Source organism: Pogonomyrmex barbatus, unplaced genomic scaffold, assembly GCF_055798465.1.
Source record: "Pogonomyrmex barbatus isolate J1 unplaced genomic scaffold, ASM5579846v1 scaffold12, whole genome shotgun sequence".
Classification (NCBI taxonomy): domain Eukaryota; kingdom Metazoa; phylum Arthropoda; class Insecta; order Hymenoptera; family Formicidae; genus Pogonomyrmex; species Pogonomyrmex barbatus.
In genome coordinates, this window is record NW_028297108.1 from 552,517 (window position 1) to 567,753 (window position 15,237).

The 15,237-nt window shown below is 36.1% G+C and overlaps 2 protein-coding genes across 4 annotated transcripts; both read left to right on the forward strand.

Annotated features, from left to right (window-relative positions):
- Positions 1-124: 124 nt before the first annotated feature.
- LOC105428112 (uncharacterized) lies at positions 125-8,127 on the forward strand. Its single transcript, XM_011640207.3, has 2 exons — positions 125-446; positions 4,436-8,127. Exons 1-2 carry the CDS (start codon positions 324-326, stop codon positions 5,981-5,983), a joined length of 1,671 nt encoding a protein of 556 aa, XP_011638509.2. The 5' UTR covers positions 125-323; the 3' UTR covers positions 5,984-8,127.
- Positions 8,128-8,867: 740 nt separating this feature from the next.
- LOC105428116 (uncharacterized) lies at positions 8,868-15,232 on the forward strand. Of its 3 annotated transcripts, none has more exons than XM_089071433.1 (6): positions 8,868-9,053; positions 9,202-9,483; positions 9,604-9,703; positions 9,796-13,370; positions 13,566-13,706; positions 13,791-15,232. In XM_089071433.1, exons 1-6 carry the CDS (start codon positions 9,015-9,017, stop codon positions 14,013-14,015), a joined length of 4,362 nt encoding a protein of 1,453 aa, XP_088927559.1. In that variant the 5' UTR covers positions 8,868-9,014; the 3' UTR covers positions 14,016-15,232. The 3 variants fall into 3 exon arrangements, with proteins under 3 accessions (XP_088927559.1, XP_088927558.1, XP_011638515.2); XM_089071432.1 differs by having other exon boundaries at positions 8,869-9,053; positions 9,796-13,358; positions 13,566-13,727; XM_011640213.2 differs by having other exon boundaries at positions 8,870-9,053; positions 13,566-13,727.
- Positions 15,233-15,237: the final 5 nt, after the last annotated feature.

A 15,237-nucleotide genomic window follows, 5' to 3' on the forward strand; every position in this document is an offset into this window, starting at 1 on the left:
CTTTTCTGGATTCCCGCGGCAGGGCGCGGGTCACACGAGCGCGAACGTGTACGATCGCAGATAGACCGTGCGCCGGGAACCGAAGACGCGGGACACCGTGCAAGAGATTGCCAGACGGTGGATAGAGCGAGCGAGCAAACGAACGAGCTGAGGCGCGCGCGCGCGCGCGCGCACTCGCGCTCTCGCGCGTGAGGGCTGAGCCAAGGCAAGGCAAGGTGAGACGAGACGAGACGAGGCGAGGCGAGGCGAGGCGAGACGAGGTGACGCGCGAGAGAACGGACGAGCGTGGCGTGCCGAGGGCTCCGGACTCCGGAGTGCGCGGCATGGAGACCCTCGAGTCGAGCCGCGTGTGCCGCCTCTGCGGCCAACATTCGGGCATCTCGATCAACATCTTCGACAAGAGTGAGAATCACCTTCGGAAAATCAACGCCGTGCTGCCGATCATGGTACGTCATGTCTTCTCTCTTTTTTTTCTCTCTCTCTCTCTCTCTCTTTTTCCTTCTCTCCGTCGCTCTTTCCCGTTCGAGCGCTCGTACGCACGCACGCAAACGTAGATCCGTTTCCTTCCTTTCTTCGCGCCCTCTCCCTCCTCCTCTTCCTCCGCCGTTTCTTTCACCAGCCTGCGCTCCCCTTTCGCGACGCTCCCTTCTCTGCTTCGAAGGGTATCGCGGCCTCACGCATGTTGCATCTCTCGTTCGCCCTTGCACAACCCAAGGCGGGATCGGCGCGTAAAGCGCGCACCCTCATTCCCTCCTGCCCCTCTTCTTCTCCTCCTCCTTCTACCCGACCAACTCATTACGAAATGCGAGTTTATTTTCTCTTTATTAGCCATGCTTCGCGCAGTAGCTATCTCATGGGCTTTTTCCTTCTTTTTCTTTGTTTCCTCCCTTCGTTCGATATTGGGAGTCTTTTTCTAATTGTTCCTGTGCAAAACGTGGCGGAAAAAAAGAGGAGAATGGAACTTCCGCGTTCGCACGACTAGTTGACGAACAAGAATACCGCGAATCTTGTGGCAAAGGGGGAAAGGGGAACTAGGAGGATGGGGGTATCCTTTACACGAACGGGGCACGCGTGGCTGATCACGTGCGAGATCAAGGCATTGGGTTTCCTCACAAATTCAACTTTTTTTCTTTTTTTGGCAAAACTATCGATTTGTCAAAAGTGAGGTTATCGTCAGGTCTGCGCGAAACGAGCGCGCTCCGAAATGTCGAGAGCGCAGATTATATTGCATAATTCAAGAGAAAAAGAGAGAAAAGAAAGAAAAAAAAGAGAGTGTGAGAGAGAGAAAGAGAGGGCGGGAGAGAAGGAAGGAGGGATGATTTCATCGATTCCTTAGATCATGAGAGAGTTTTGCGACGCGGATGTTTCGGATTTCTCCGCGTTTCTTCAAATTTTCTTCTTTCTTTTTAGTGTCTTGCTGTTTTTAAAATTGTTTAAATTTTTTTAAATATTTTATTAACTATTATGGTGCCTCTTTTATTTCCTTCGAGTTTATATACATTCTTTTATTTTTTGAGGAATGTATCTGATTTTATCTATTTAGGAGAATTGTTTATAGAAACATTTGTATTGAAATATAGATATATTACAATTATAAATGCATTTTAAATTTATTAAAATACATTAAATGTAGAGATGCTTATATATATTTATTTGTTTTAATATCGCAATCGTATCTGGCGCAATTTTTCATATCATTATTTTTTGTAGAAAATTAAAATATATATCATAGTTTTTTAAGTTATAAATTTAAATATTATGTTGGTCTTATTTTTTAATATTTTTTCAAGACAGCGTGAGGCGCATGTTTGGCGCCATCCTTTTACTTTTTTGTATAATGATAATTTTGTATGTGATAATTTATATTTCTGAGAACCTATTGTATTTTTGTACTAATGTTTTAATCGACATTTAATCGACATATTTTTCGTTGTAAATAAGTTACACTGGAAAAATACTGATTTTTGGAAATAATTGGACTGATCATAAATTATTGAAAATAGAAAGTTATAAATTTTAAACCGGTATATCTTTATAACATATTCATTGAGAATCTTTCATGTAATTTTTTTTTTAATTTTGGGTACATAAAAATGTGAAAAAATTCAAAATTTGATTCTTCATTAACTCTAGACTATTCAAAAAACATGTAAATTTAAATATTACTACAAGAGTTTATAAAGTAAAAAAGTTTTCTTAGAGTTAGTTAAAATGTAAATTCAATTTTGTTTTTCTTAATTTTTAATGTATTAAGATTAGAAATAAATATATATATATATATATATATATATACTAAAATACTAATATACTAAAAAATAAGAGAAAATTGAATTTATATTTTAACTCTATGACAATTATATATATGGGAAGGAAGGAGGAGAGAGAGAGAGAGAGAGAGAGAGAGAGAGAGAGAGAGAGAGAGAGAAAGAGAGATCTTTATCAAATGATATTTATGATCAATGATATATACAAATGATATATATATAAATGATTTTACTATGACTTGTCTAATAAAAAATTTAACATCATAATATTTGAAATATTTATTTCAATGATTGATTTTCTAAAGGAATTTAATATTCAAAAAGAAAATTCTTTCTTTAAATAGCTGAATGTTATGCTTATTTTGACGTCAATCGTACATTAATTATAATAAGTAATGTGAGACTATACAATAATGAAAATAATTAATATAATAAAAATATATAATAAAAAGTTATTGATGTCGATTTATTGTATAATTATAGTAAATATATATGACAGTATATAACAAAAGAGGATAATTATTTTATTAGTAAAAAATTAGTAATATAGATAACATATTTTTTTTAATTTGAAAATAATAACCTAGACAACGCATATGTCTATAGGACGTCTTACGTGTCATTTACAAGTGTGCTGTTTAAACATCTATAAATATTTAAATATCTATAAATAACAAAGGAAAAACAAAAGCTATAAATAAGAAGAATAATTTTTTTTTTTAAAGTTAAATTTGTTAATACAAATAGTTAAAAATATAAAATCTTGACGTTCCAATTTACAAAGACCTCTCCAGCCATGAAAGTAATCAAAAGAATATAAGAATATGAAATGAATAGATTTAGTAAATTAGGAACAAATTCGCAAGTATTGATACGGGTCATATCAAAATTCAAATGTCAAATTAAAAAATTAGATGCAAATAACAATAAATAAATTGAAATAAGATAAAGGAGATATATACCATAGCGGAAAGGTCTCGCTGATAAAATTCTATTTATCTATAAAATCTATATAAAATCTATCTATAAAATCTATAAAATCTATATAAATATATTTGATGATTACGAGATCTTTTTAAAATTCAGAATTAAACAAACATATTTCTATGTTTCAATTTGCACGTATCGTCATCTTCCAAATTAGGTAATCTCTCGCGATACGATATTTAGCTAATCTATTCGCGCCAATGTTATCGCGTGCATTTGTAACGGGAAGGGATAAATAATTAAAAAATACCGTGATAATAAATGCCACGTGGGAAAAAAAATTTTTGCAACCAGAGATTGTCACTTTGTTGAAATTCGCTGCATTACGTACGGAATAAGTGGCTGTTTTACGTAATCGTCCTTGCACGTTTGTAATAAAAACCAGGGAATCTGGTAGCATCTAAAAGCATCTATTGTTTGGTCAATCGTGAACTACGAGTAACTAATAAATTAAATCATGTGAAATATTTGTCATTACGCGAGCCCGCTTTGAGGCGATTAGCGAGGGCAACTGATGGAAGCATCGCGATAATGTTAATGAACGGAAGTTTCCAACCACATATAGCATACTACTCACATGTATTCGTTTACATAGATTTATAATCTAACTTACTATGATACATGCTTGTTTATTTCTTATTTATTCCTTTTTCTCTTTCCTGTAAGAAGTTAGATATAGTGAAAGACTAAAGAATTAAATTTTGACATATGGAAATTTTGACATATGCTTCAATATCAACCATGCACAATCAAGAAATATCAAATTCGTTCTGTCATTGGTCAAAAGAAATTTTCCGTTCCTAATTTTTTATACTTATTTGCTTATTCCTTATTGTCGTCTTTTGTATTTAAATTCTAATTCGACAATTTGCTTTTCCATTACTTGGTACATCTCGTTGATCGAGATATTCGTTGTGAAAGGAATAATTTTTTCGTTATTTCTGCAAAAATTTGAAAACTTGCTACACCTCCACGAAAATACATTTTTTTTTCGCTTACCATCATCAACTTGAATCTATCTAGATTAATTTTCTGTGATTAATTAACTCCTAAAGTTAATTCCTTCTTAAAAGTTTGAATCAGACAAATGTTGCATCATTGCTCTTCCATTGATTAATATTTCGGATAGATTTCTCGCAGATTTGTACTTTCTTCTAATTTCATGTTCATCCTGCGTTTTCCAGGTGCACGAGATGGATCTGCTGCCGAAGCAGATGTGTCACCGGTGCAGTTATAAGCTGGAGGAGTTCCACAAGTTTTACGTGGACTGCTTGAAAACGGACGCGGCGCTCAAGAGTCAGCTGTCGTGGATGCGAAAGGGTGGCGGTAGGGAGAAGATCGGAGTGCCGATGGTGCATATCGAAAACGTGAAGATCAAAGCGGAGCCGCTCGACTACGACGTGTACGAACTGGAGCCGTTGGTGGAAAACATCGATTATATCAATTCGATGAATTCGGTGGCATTTCGGACTGGTGGTATTCATGACGGGTTGACGTATGCGGCATTCTCGCGCTGCCGATGTTGTTGTGATAAGAAAGACCAAAGCAAACCGAGAAGAACCACGGCGGAACTTTGTCAGAATTATGAAGGACCACCAGTGTCTAGATGTCACAGGATCGCAGATGACTCGCAGAAAAGAACTCTCGAGGATACCACCACTCGATTAAAACCGTACAAACAGAACTTCTTCACGCAAGCAGTCTTCCCGGATTGTCCGCAGAATCTGCCACGAGTCGAGAACATCGTTGAAAACGCTGTCGAGAATACGCCGGATCGTCTGGTCGCAGACACGAGTACCAAAGATAATGTAACTTCGCCAAAAATGTGGAATCATTCTCACGAATTGTTCGGTACATTTTCTGAAAGTCAGACGGCTGCTAAGAGTACGGCAGTGCGGAATCTAAGACCTAGGAAAAATCTAATAAATTACGCGCCGGATAAAAAGAGAACATCATGTATGAATCCGGGACTATCTGCGCCGAGTAAGACGAACGTTTCTAATACGAAGACAGCATCCGTCGTGGAGTTTGAGCCAATGCGACAGATCAAGGTAGAGCAGACGGACGAGTTTGAAGGTCGCAACTTAAGACCGAGAAGAAACGTCGTGGATTATCAGGAGCCGAAAATGAGGAAAGTGTCGGAATATCGCGTGAAGAGGCGCAAGATGGACGAGCCAAGTTCGAAACCGCACTCGAAGAACGAGATCCCATCGAATGCTATGCATCTTAAAATCAAGCAAGAAACTCTAGACGTTCTGGAGAACATGTTTAGTGAAACGACCAACACGACACCCCAATTACCGAGCAAGTTTACCTCCTTACCCGCCAAGGTTGAAACAGTGAATGACGTCAATCTACGAGATGATTACTCTAAGTCGCGATTTCAAGCCAAGCTTCAGCTGGCTAAGCAAAAATTGCTTTCCAACATCATGAAAGATGATCGTCTGACGAAGACGAAGAAAACGTATCGATTCCCACCAGCGAATTATTCGCCGAAATGCCTGAGAAGTCAGGACGCTTATCTGAGAAATGGTAAGGCGAGAAACAAGGATTATGTGGAATGGTCAGTAAAGAGATTGCAGAAAAGGAAGCTGATAGACACGGTTAACAAAAGTGCCAAGAAATCATCGATATTGAAGTTATCTGAAAATATTAAGCATTTCTGCGAAATGTGCAATGTCAGCTTCATGAACAAGGAATTGTTCAGACTACACGCGTGTTATTATGATTGATCTTTCCCCGAGTACTCGAGAAACACGAGCCGTCTGAAAATTGTTCGGAGGATTAAGATATCTTATGAGTATCGCTCCCATAATTTTGAGCGGAACTTTTTGCTTTCCGTTCATCTTGATTCGTGAACTTTTTCATGAATCGCAGAGCGATTATGTATTGATTAAAGAATTGCATGATCCCGAAACATCGAGTTTACACGAAATTATTTTTTATGTTTATGTTTCTAAGAGAAAATTGTAACTGGATTTGTTAACGTTCGAAAAAGATTGGGACACTTCTTGACGAAAAATAAAATATATAAAGATTTAAAAAATCTGATTATGATAATGTGCATATGTATATTTTTTTGCAAATGTGCTTTTGATTTTTTTTTTCCGAATATCTGAAATGCTTTTGTTTAAATTCAAACATCCTATAACGATAACGAGATAATCGTTTATAAAATGTGCCTGTCTCTAAAAATTTGACCAAATTTCATTATTTTGTTGACATCTACATTAGCTGTCTGGTTATCAATTTTATCTTTTTTTCGATGGAATTAATCATTTAATTAAGATTATCAAATGCACGGGTAAACGGGAAATAGCACAGAGTTTATGTACATAATGTACTTTAATTAGATTTAATATTATCTGTTATTTTCTTTATATAATTTGCTCTATATATGTAAGTGATGTAATATAGATATATATGTAATATATATAATATGGACATATTAAGGTGATTTAGGGACAAAAATCCTAATATTAAAATATTACTGTTACAATAGCTTTTAAATGGGCAAGTAATAAAATTAAAAATGGCTAATTAAATCAAGACTGATTCAAAATTTATACGTTCAAATATGGTACATTTTATAATACTAAAAGTATTTTTATACATTAATTTGCATTTAAATATTAATTCTGTATTTATTTCTCAGTTCATGACTTTCGTTTTTCTTATTTATCTAATTAATCTATTGCATCTGATATATTGATAACAATATAAATGATATATTTAAATGATTTTGCAAAATATTGATCTTCAAATGTGATACGCATCAAGCTTCCAATTATCACGTAGTTAATCATTATAATCATTACAGTATCAATCAGAAATTAAGATAGTATAATATAGTATCAATAAGAAATTAGTTTTTTATGTAATTAATAAGGTAATAAAAAATGAATTAATAAATATAATTTTTCTGTAAGTGAAAAACAGAAAAGTTTTTCTTATGAAGATCTTGTAAAAAGTATGCGAATTTTAAACAATTTGTTTGGTCAACTTTAAATACTTCTCGTTTGAAAATTATTGTAGCTTATTGTATTATTTTGGGATTTTTATCTTAAACTACTCAAAAATCTATCATTAGATGATATGATAGATCTGGGACACTCTGTATATCCATACATATGGATATATATTATATATATTTATATACATATTTATATTTATATTTTGTTTGCTGACTTAAATATATTAAACCATAATAATGGATTACAATGTACGCTTAAGATTTTCTGTAGAAATTCACAAGTCGCCTTCGAAAATTGAGAAATAATTATATGAATATAGAGATAGAGGTATATTTTATGAGAGACAAAATATATAAATATATATATATGTCGATATTCAATGAAAACATGTGATATATACCTGAAAATAATGACCGATTTTTTGGAAGACTTCACGTTATGCAAGTTGGCGGATGTAATAATCGAAAATCGCTCTTTCTATACTGTTACATCTCGAATTTTATATATTAATACAATCCATATTTTAACGATTATTCCATTCGAAAAAATTACATTTTGCTGTGTAGATACATATTTTCCTTACAGTTTCTTGATTGTTGAATGCATTCAGATTTAATTAATCACATTTGACACATACAATGAATATAATGAATTTGTTGAACAATTAATTACACTCTATTTTTCATCATTGTTAAATATTAAATTGAATAATATCGTTAAATCTTATTCACATATCGATATTAACTATTGCATTTCATGCAGTCTCTTATTGTTGCAGATTCTAAATTGTCGTCTATCAATACAAATAAAGAAATAGTTATTGTTATTCTGTAGATATATCTTTTTCTCATATCATTTAACTGATTAATAAACGTTATGTAATTATATAGACATATAAATAACGCAATTTTAATTATTATAAAATCACTATCCAGGTCCCGTCATTCCTTGTATTTTTTTTTAAATTCTACATGTAATATATATAATGACAGTGTTATAGAATTAACGACTTAAATAACAATAAAATGTTTCGACCAGAGAAATTAATTTTTAATTTTCTTATTACGTTGCGTTATAATTGCCGCTTTCCCCAAAAATTTTTTTAATTTCTATGGAGATGTACACGCATTTTTTTGCCTCTCTTCTTAATGCTTTTTTGGTATTTAACTGCAAAAATAATTTATATTTTTGAGAACCTAAAGTTACAATGATATTTCAATTAACATATACTTTTTTAATAATAAAATAAATGATTTTTTTAATTGGATACATAAATTAATAAAGAAAAAAATTAGCTGTAATAAGTTTAAATAAATATTATAACACTTTATTTTGCAATATATAATTTATTAAAAATTATAAATACTCTTTTTTTTTATATATAAAAAATTTCGAATTTTTCAAATTTGACTTTACATTCACTGTCAACGATATAAAAATTCATCCTATAAAACAAAATCTACATTTCAAAAAGTTAAGAAAAAAATGAAATTTTTTTATTTACATTAGAATTTATAATTTATACACACAAAAAAAATAAATTTCTAATTTCTTGTCTAATTTTTGTATCTAACGTTTTTTAAATATATGACGGGTGTAAAGAGAAATGTTTGGCGTTGCTGCGATTGCAGCGTCGCGCAGGGAGGAAAGGGGAGGGAGAGGAAATACAACGAGCGAACCGCAGGTAACAAACAAACAAAAAGTATGGCAGGTGTCAAGCAGTTCGCGAGAGATGACCGGTTGTGCACGGCGGTTTGACTTGATCTAATTGCGGCCAAGGAAAGGCGAAATGTCCTCTGGGGCCAGAAAGTCGCCGCGGATCGAGGATGTGAGTCACGCGTGTCGTTTTTCACTCACTAGCGCGCGCTTAACCTAAACCTACCGCCGAATCGGTTGATCCTCGAAATTTACGAACGTATCATGCATTCGACTCATCAAACGCGAAGATTTGTGTGACGAATCTATACTATTTTTAGTTGATCTCTACGGAGGATGACACTCTCGGATCCTCCATAAGCCTGAGCGTCGGAGAGAACTCGGTGCGCATCAAGGATAAACCTAAAATTACCAAGGAAGCTGAACAGTCATCGGCCGACAAGAAAGACGCGACAGATAAATGGTGGTTGAAGAGGCCTGAGATTCGTCTGGGGATCCTCGGTGCCAAGAACGCAGATGCAAAAATGAAGCAGTCTCCTACTCCTTCGTCGGATGTCAGCTCTTCTATGAAAGAATTTCTTGAGAAGGAGAGAATGTGCAAGGTAACGAATTACAATGTCGAGTTATCATCAAGACAATCAAACATTTTCTGTATTAAGAGATTTGGAATATTAACTACTTCTATCACTTGTTTCTAATATGTTGCCCTAAACGATTTATAGGCGATATCCAAAAGCGAAGGGGAAGTGAAAGACAAAGATGACACGTTATGTGATATTCTCGCGTCTGCGGCTTTCGATAAATATCCATCAGACTTTGAAAGTAAGCTTATATGTTGCTCATAAAGTTTTATTATTCCAAGAGCTTTCTAAACCAGTGTTGACATTTGATTAATTTATTTGTATTTTATGCAGATGCCACTGACGAAGACATCGGTAGCATCTTAGAAGAGATGAGCAAGATTGCTGGGGCATTAAGTCCTAATTCATGCCCTGAACGTACAAAGTCTGGTGGCTCTAGTAAGAATCCTGAAGAAGAAAAATCTGTGGAAGAGTTATTAGAAGAAGCTGAGAAATTAGTTAGGAAAAATTGCAACACTCTGTCGAAAAGCACATCTAAATCTGACTTAATGCCAGAAAATCAAGATGAGAGTTTGAATCGAGTGAGGCAATTAGAAGCTAATATTTTTCAATTGATAGAGGAAGAAGTGCACAAGGAAACAGAGAAAATTAAGAGGAGCCCGAAGAACGAAAAGAAACGGGAGAACAGTCCTGGATTTGAAGTTGTTTATGAAAATCTGAATAATTTAAAACCACCGAAGACGCTAGAACTTCAAAAGAGGAAGTTTGAGGAACAGAAAGTTGAGATATCAAGCAGTTCCGATTTGGACGATCCAATCGAGAGGCATTCCAAGTCCGAGGAATTGAAAAGCGCAAAGAAAATCGAAATGGAGAAAGAGAATTTACAGAAAGAGATCACGGACGTGGACAAAGACTTTTTTGAAGATTTGTTGAGAAGGTCTAAAGAAAAAGCAGAGGGCGGAATGTCCGGAAGTTCTAGTTTCGGACAAGAAGATTTCTCGCATTTTTTGAAGCTACTTCAAGGACAGAATACGGACAAAATAGAGCCGGAATCAAAAGAGCCTAACGCGGTCTATGATCTCTTTCTAAAATCCACCAATGGCGAAGTAACATCTAAAGACGATCAATTAGTTAGTGGCAAAACCCCAGATTTTCCAGAAAAAGAATTCTCCGAAATATTGGAAAAGGAATTACCAGCCGTAAACGGCGCACATGTAGATCATGAAATTAATGAAAGCGATTCCAGTGCGAGTGAAGGACGTCACAAACGAACAACAAATCCTTTATCAGGCGGGGCAACGTTCTTAAAACATTCCAGTAACGAATCTAAAAAATCGAAAGGCGCAGAGAGGGAAGGTAAAAATGTGACAGAGGTCAATAAGAAGGCAATTGATCCCGAAGGTGAATTGTATACAGTAGGATTGACGCCGAGATTGGAATTATTCGCGGATGCGATACCCAAACTCATAGCTGAAAAGTTAAATGAAAATGTTGCAAAGGAGAAGCAGGAAAAAGCAGATTCAGTGAACAAGGAATCTACGTGCTCAGACACGAAGATTGAAACAAAAATGGAAAATTTATATGCCGCTAAAGTAAAATCAAAGGATTCGATGGAATCCGTGCCTCACCAAGAACTGACTGATCACGGCGTTTCGAAAAAAGCAATAGAAGTACCTAAAACTGACCGTGTCGTTAGTGCACCGAGCAATAAGCAATTAAAAAAAGAGATACGTTTCTGTAAGTCTAAGAGTTACGATCAAATATGCCAACCTCCAACTTTAAGAGGCTCTCTCGAAAATATTAGGGTTAACAAAGCGTTGGAGGTGTCTAAAAAACCTGTAAATTCGGTTTCTAAAAAATTGTCGATGGTAAAGCCGAAAATACAAACCCGGCCGATTCCCAAAGCTACACCGAAATCCAACTCGTCCCTGAAATCAAGACTGGATTCCGTTAAAGTCGGTTCTATGTCCAATTTGCCGGCTGCGTGTAAAGCACCTCAGATGAAATCGCCCGACGGTTACAAGAAAAATTTTATGGCTGCCGGAGATTCGAAACAGATTCCAATGAAACGCGATTGGGAAATGTTGTGTCGCGAAGAAAGACATAAGAATGCGCTGCTGAAACAACAATTAGAATCCGAGGCAAAACTATATAAGAGTCAAATTGAGGACATGCGTACATCCTTCGAAGGAGAACTGTTTGCCTTAAAGAAGCAGAATATAATTCTGAAGGCAAGAGTTGACGAGATGTCTTTGAATGAGAGGCGCGCGGAAATTCCGGCGAAAAACGACACGAAGATCGTTCTTTTAGAACAGGAATTAGAAAAACAGGAGAATCTGATTCGTGCTTATGAGACTGAAAATAAAAAACTTATGCAGGATACGAAACGTATGCAAGAAGAATTGAAGAATTTGCAGTCTAAGCAGAAGAGCACGGTATCAGAAACGAATCAAAACGACGTGCAACAGTTCGCCGATCGGATAAAGGATCTTCAGGAAGAAACGTTGAAACTAAATTTTGAGGTCTCTGAGCTGAGGGAAAAGAATGCCGATTACTTATTGAAGAATGACGACTTAATTCAGCAAAACAGCTTGCTCACGGACGAATTGGATATGTTCAAGGAACAGCTAAGAGCAAAAAATAATTTTATTACGGATCGATTGCAAGTGATGACTACCACAGAGTTGGAACTTAAAAAGCAGATTGAGGATTTGGGTATTAAATTAAACTCAAAGTCGGAACAGTTACGAGTGACGAGGCAGGAGCTAGAGAAACTTCAACAAAATGTGTTGCCCTTGGAGAAGGAACTGTTGGAACTCAGAGTCAGAGAGGGAAATCTTCAGGAAAAATTACAGATAAGCAAGAGCCATGTCGAGCGTGAAAAGCAGCTGAGCCAGCGGCTTAAGGATCAGGTTATTCTGGACAATAAAAAGGTCATGGACCTGAATAGACAAGTGCGCGAGTTGGAGCGTATACTCAAGAGGAAGAATCCCGATTCGGTTTCAGCTCTTATTTTGACCGCCAATTCGGAACAGGATAAAATCGGTTCCGAAAAAGTAAAGCTCCTGGAGGAGAGGATAACGAGTCTCGAGAACGAGATTAAAACCAAAGAGGCCATCGCGCAACAGAATCTGGTTGATTTGCAGAGGAAATTCACCGACATGAAGGAGAAATACACGATACAGGTACTGGAGCTGGAGGCGAAATTGTTGGAGGCTAGCACGAAGGAACATAAGTTGTATAACGACATGTTCACGCAAACGACGTTCAGATACGTCGAGAGCAAGAACGGAGAGAACAATAAGAGAGACGACAGAACATCAGCTGAAGATAAGAAAGACCAGAAAACGATGAAGATTGGGCCAAAGTCTCAAAATCCGAAGGAAGACGCACATCTCCTTGCTACCATACGAGGCCTAAAATTGGAAATCGCGAACAAGGACAAAGCGATATCGAAGATAACTAAAGAGTATCAGGAACTCCAGAAGACGAATCGACGGCTGCAGAAGGAGCGGGAGAAACTACTGAATGATCGTAGGAGCTTCAGGAGCATGGATTTTGATAGAGCGTTCCGAGGAATGAAAAACGGTGAAGGGAACGATCAGAATTCAAATGTTTATCAGAACGGGCATGTTTCCGATTCGCAGAGATTGTCGTCGTCAACGCCAAAGTTATACGATCCCTTGCAGTACACGGAGAATGGCAAGAACGGAATCATAAAAAAATTGACTAACGAAAATGACATCTTGAAGGAGGAGCTTAATAAGATGAATAAGGACTTTATGGCGTTAAAGAGCAAGAGGTTGCACGATTTGAATCTCTTGCAAGAAGAACACGAGCGGGAGATGGCTACTCTCGTGAAAGAGTACAGCGTCAAGATCGGAGATTCTAAAGTGGTAAAGTTACAGGTTTGTAACGCTTTACGAGCACTCGCTTGTCCCTTATTTTATTTGCTTTTTATCATCTGGTTGCACAAAAGAAGGTAGTGGTAGTGAGTAATGGCTTTTGAATAGAATAAACTTTGCTTTGCTTGTATCTTGGTAAATTTTTCTGTTTCTCATTAGGCTAGAAATTTTTACAATTTTTTTTTTTCTTATTGATAGGGTCAGATTAATACTCAGGGAGCAATCATATCGCACTTAAAGGAGCAAATCGAAAAGTTTAGAGACTACAAGGAGCAGGTAGTTATATTGAAGGCTGAAAGGGAGCATTTGGAAAATAAGGTGAAGGCGTTGACTGAAAAAGTGGAGTATTTATCGACGCCGGTACGTGAAAAACAGTCAATTTTTTTAAGATGACTTTCAACACTGTTGATGTTTTTATTTCAGGGAACAGAACAGTTGCAATTGCTACAGGACAAGATCACGATTCTCCAACAACGGCACGAGAGTAGAGAGATGACCTTGCAGACGTTAGTTCGCGACTTGTTGAGGAGTAGAACGCAGTGCAAAGACTGCAAGAACGAGAAGGGCAAAAATCGACAACTCTGCTACTTTCGACAAGAACTCGATCATATCTTAGGGATGCTACAGGAGATTGCTAATATCCATTGATATTGCTGAGTTGAAGTCATCCCTAAATAGTCACGCAGCGTATTTGATGGTTCTTGATTCGTCATCGAATATTGTGATAATTTTTATAGGATTAAGCGATGTAGCTTAAATAATTCGAGAGATATTAGCTATTGAAGTATAGATATAGATGCATAAACGCGTTCGTTCGCGATACTCAGCCAAAACGTTTGGTCGATATTTCCATCGACTCTTCCAAGATTAATGACAACTATTGCAATGTGCAATCTTTTTTCTTGCGTCCGTGACACCGTTTATTTTGCGAGGTCATCTAGAGCCCCGCAAATGACTCGGTAGGCCCGGATCACTGCCAAAGAGAGAAATACTATCGCGTAACCAGCCATAGCGTACATAATGACGAACGAACGTACGTTTAAACTAATTACAACTTTTTCCGCTCTCTCTCCATCGCCAATTTTCTTGCCACGTGCGCGCAATGTCTGGGAACACTGCCCGCTGTTAGCATAATCGACTTTATTGAATCAAAAATTAATTTTTAGAATAAGTCATACACTTTTAGGGTTAAATATTTTTTTAATTATTTATTTATTGACCGCGAATGAAACAGCGTGGCTGCTTGCAACATTTTTTCGATCAATGTTGCTGCAGCTTGTTTTCTTATAATAAATTATATAGCATAACGATTGGAGGGAGGAAAAAGAAAAAGTAGTAAAGTTATGTAAAAAGAATCTTCGTAAGAGTTTCTTCCAAAGTTAAATGACATCTAGTTTTTTACGGATAATTTTTTTGTGAAACTTTGCTGTACATAAGCGTATAAGAGATAAGTCATTGTATTTATTTCGGATAATATTCCGCATCGGTTTATTCGCGATCAACGAAGTCGAGTCGATCGATTATATCATGTATATCATATTGTAAGTACTCTAGTTTATTACTACTGTTGCCAAGCCTAGCTGGTGATCTCGTCAAATATAGCCTTATTCGTATGCGTACATACAACAAACGCAAACACACCGCACAAATCGATGTGACCGAGACTTGAAAAAAATCAACAAAATAGAATGTCTATCTTTTGTATATTCAATGCAAAGTCTGTACATTCTTCATAATAATTCCTGAGACTCGGTTATGTTGAAATACACACAATCACATCCTTTTTCTAAATAGACTTAAGCTTGTCACACGCGATGTACAAAATCCAAAATTATAAATTTAATAAATCTTAATCTTTCGCCGAAGATTA

What these genes read in the sequence shown, in the direction of transcription:
- LOC105428112 (XM_011640207.3), top strand. Translation starts at nt 324, where the DNA reads ATGGAGACCCTCGAGTCGAGCCGCGTGTGCCGCCTCTGCGGCCAACAT. An exon ending in ACGCCGTGCTGCCGATCATG is followed by an intron (nt 447 to 4,435) that starts GTACGTCATGTC and finishes TGCGTTTTCCAG; the next exon opens with GTGCACGAGATGGATCTGCT.
- LOC105428116 (XM_011640213.2), top strand. Translation starts at nt 9,015, where the DNA reads ATGTCCTCTGGGGCCAGAAAGTCGCCGCGGATCGAGGAT. An exon ending in AGTCGCCGCGGATCGAGGAT is followed by an intron (nt 9,054 to 9,201) that starts GTGAGTCACGCG and finishes TACTATTTTTAG; the next exon opens with TTGATCTCTACGGAGGATGA. An exon ending in ATATCCATCAGACTTTGAAA is followed by an intron (nt 9,704 to 9,795) that starts GTAAGCTTATAT and finishes TATTTTATGCAG; the next exon opens with ATGCCACTGACGAAGACATC.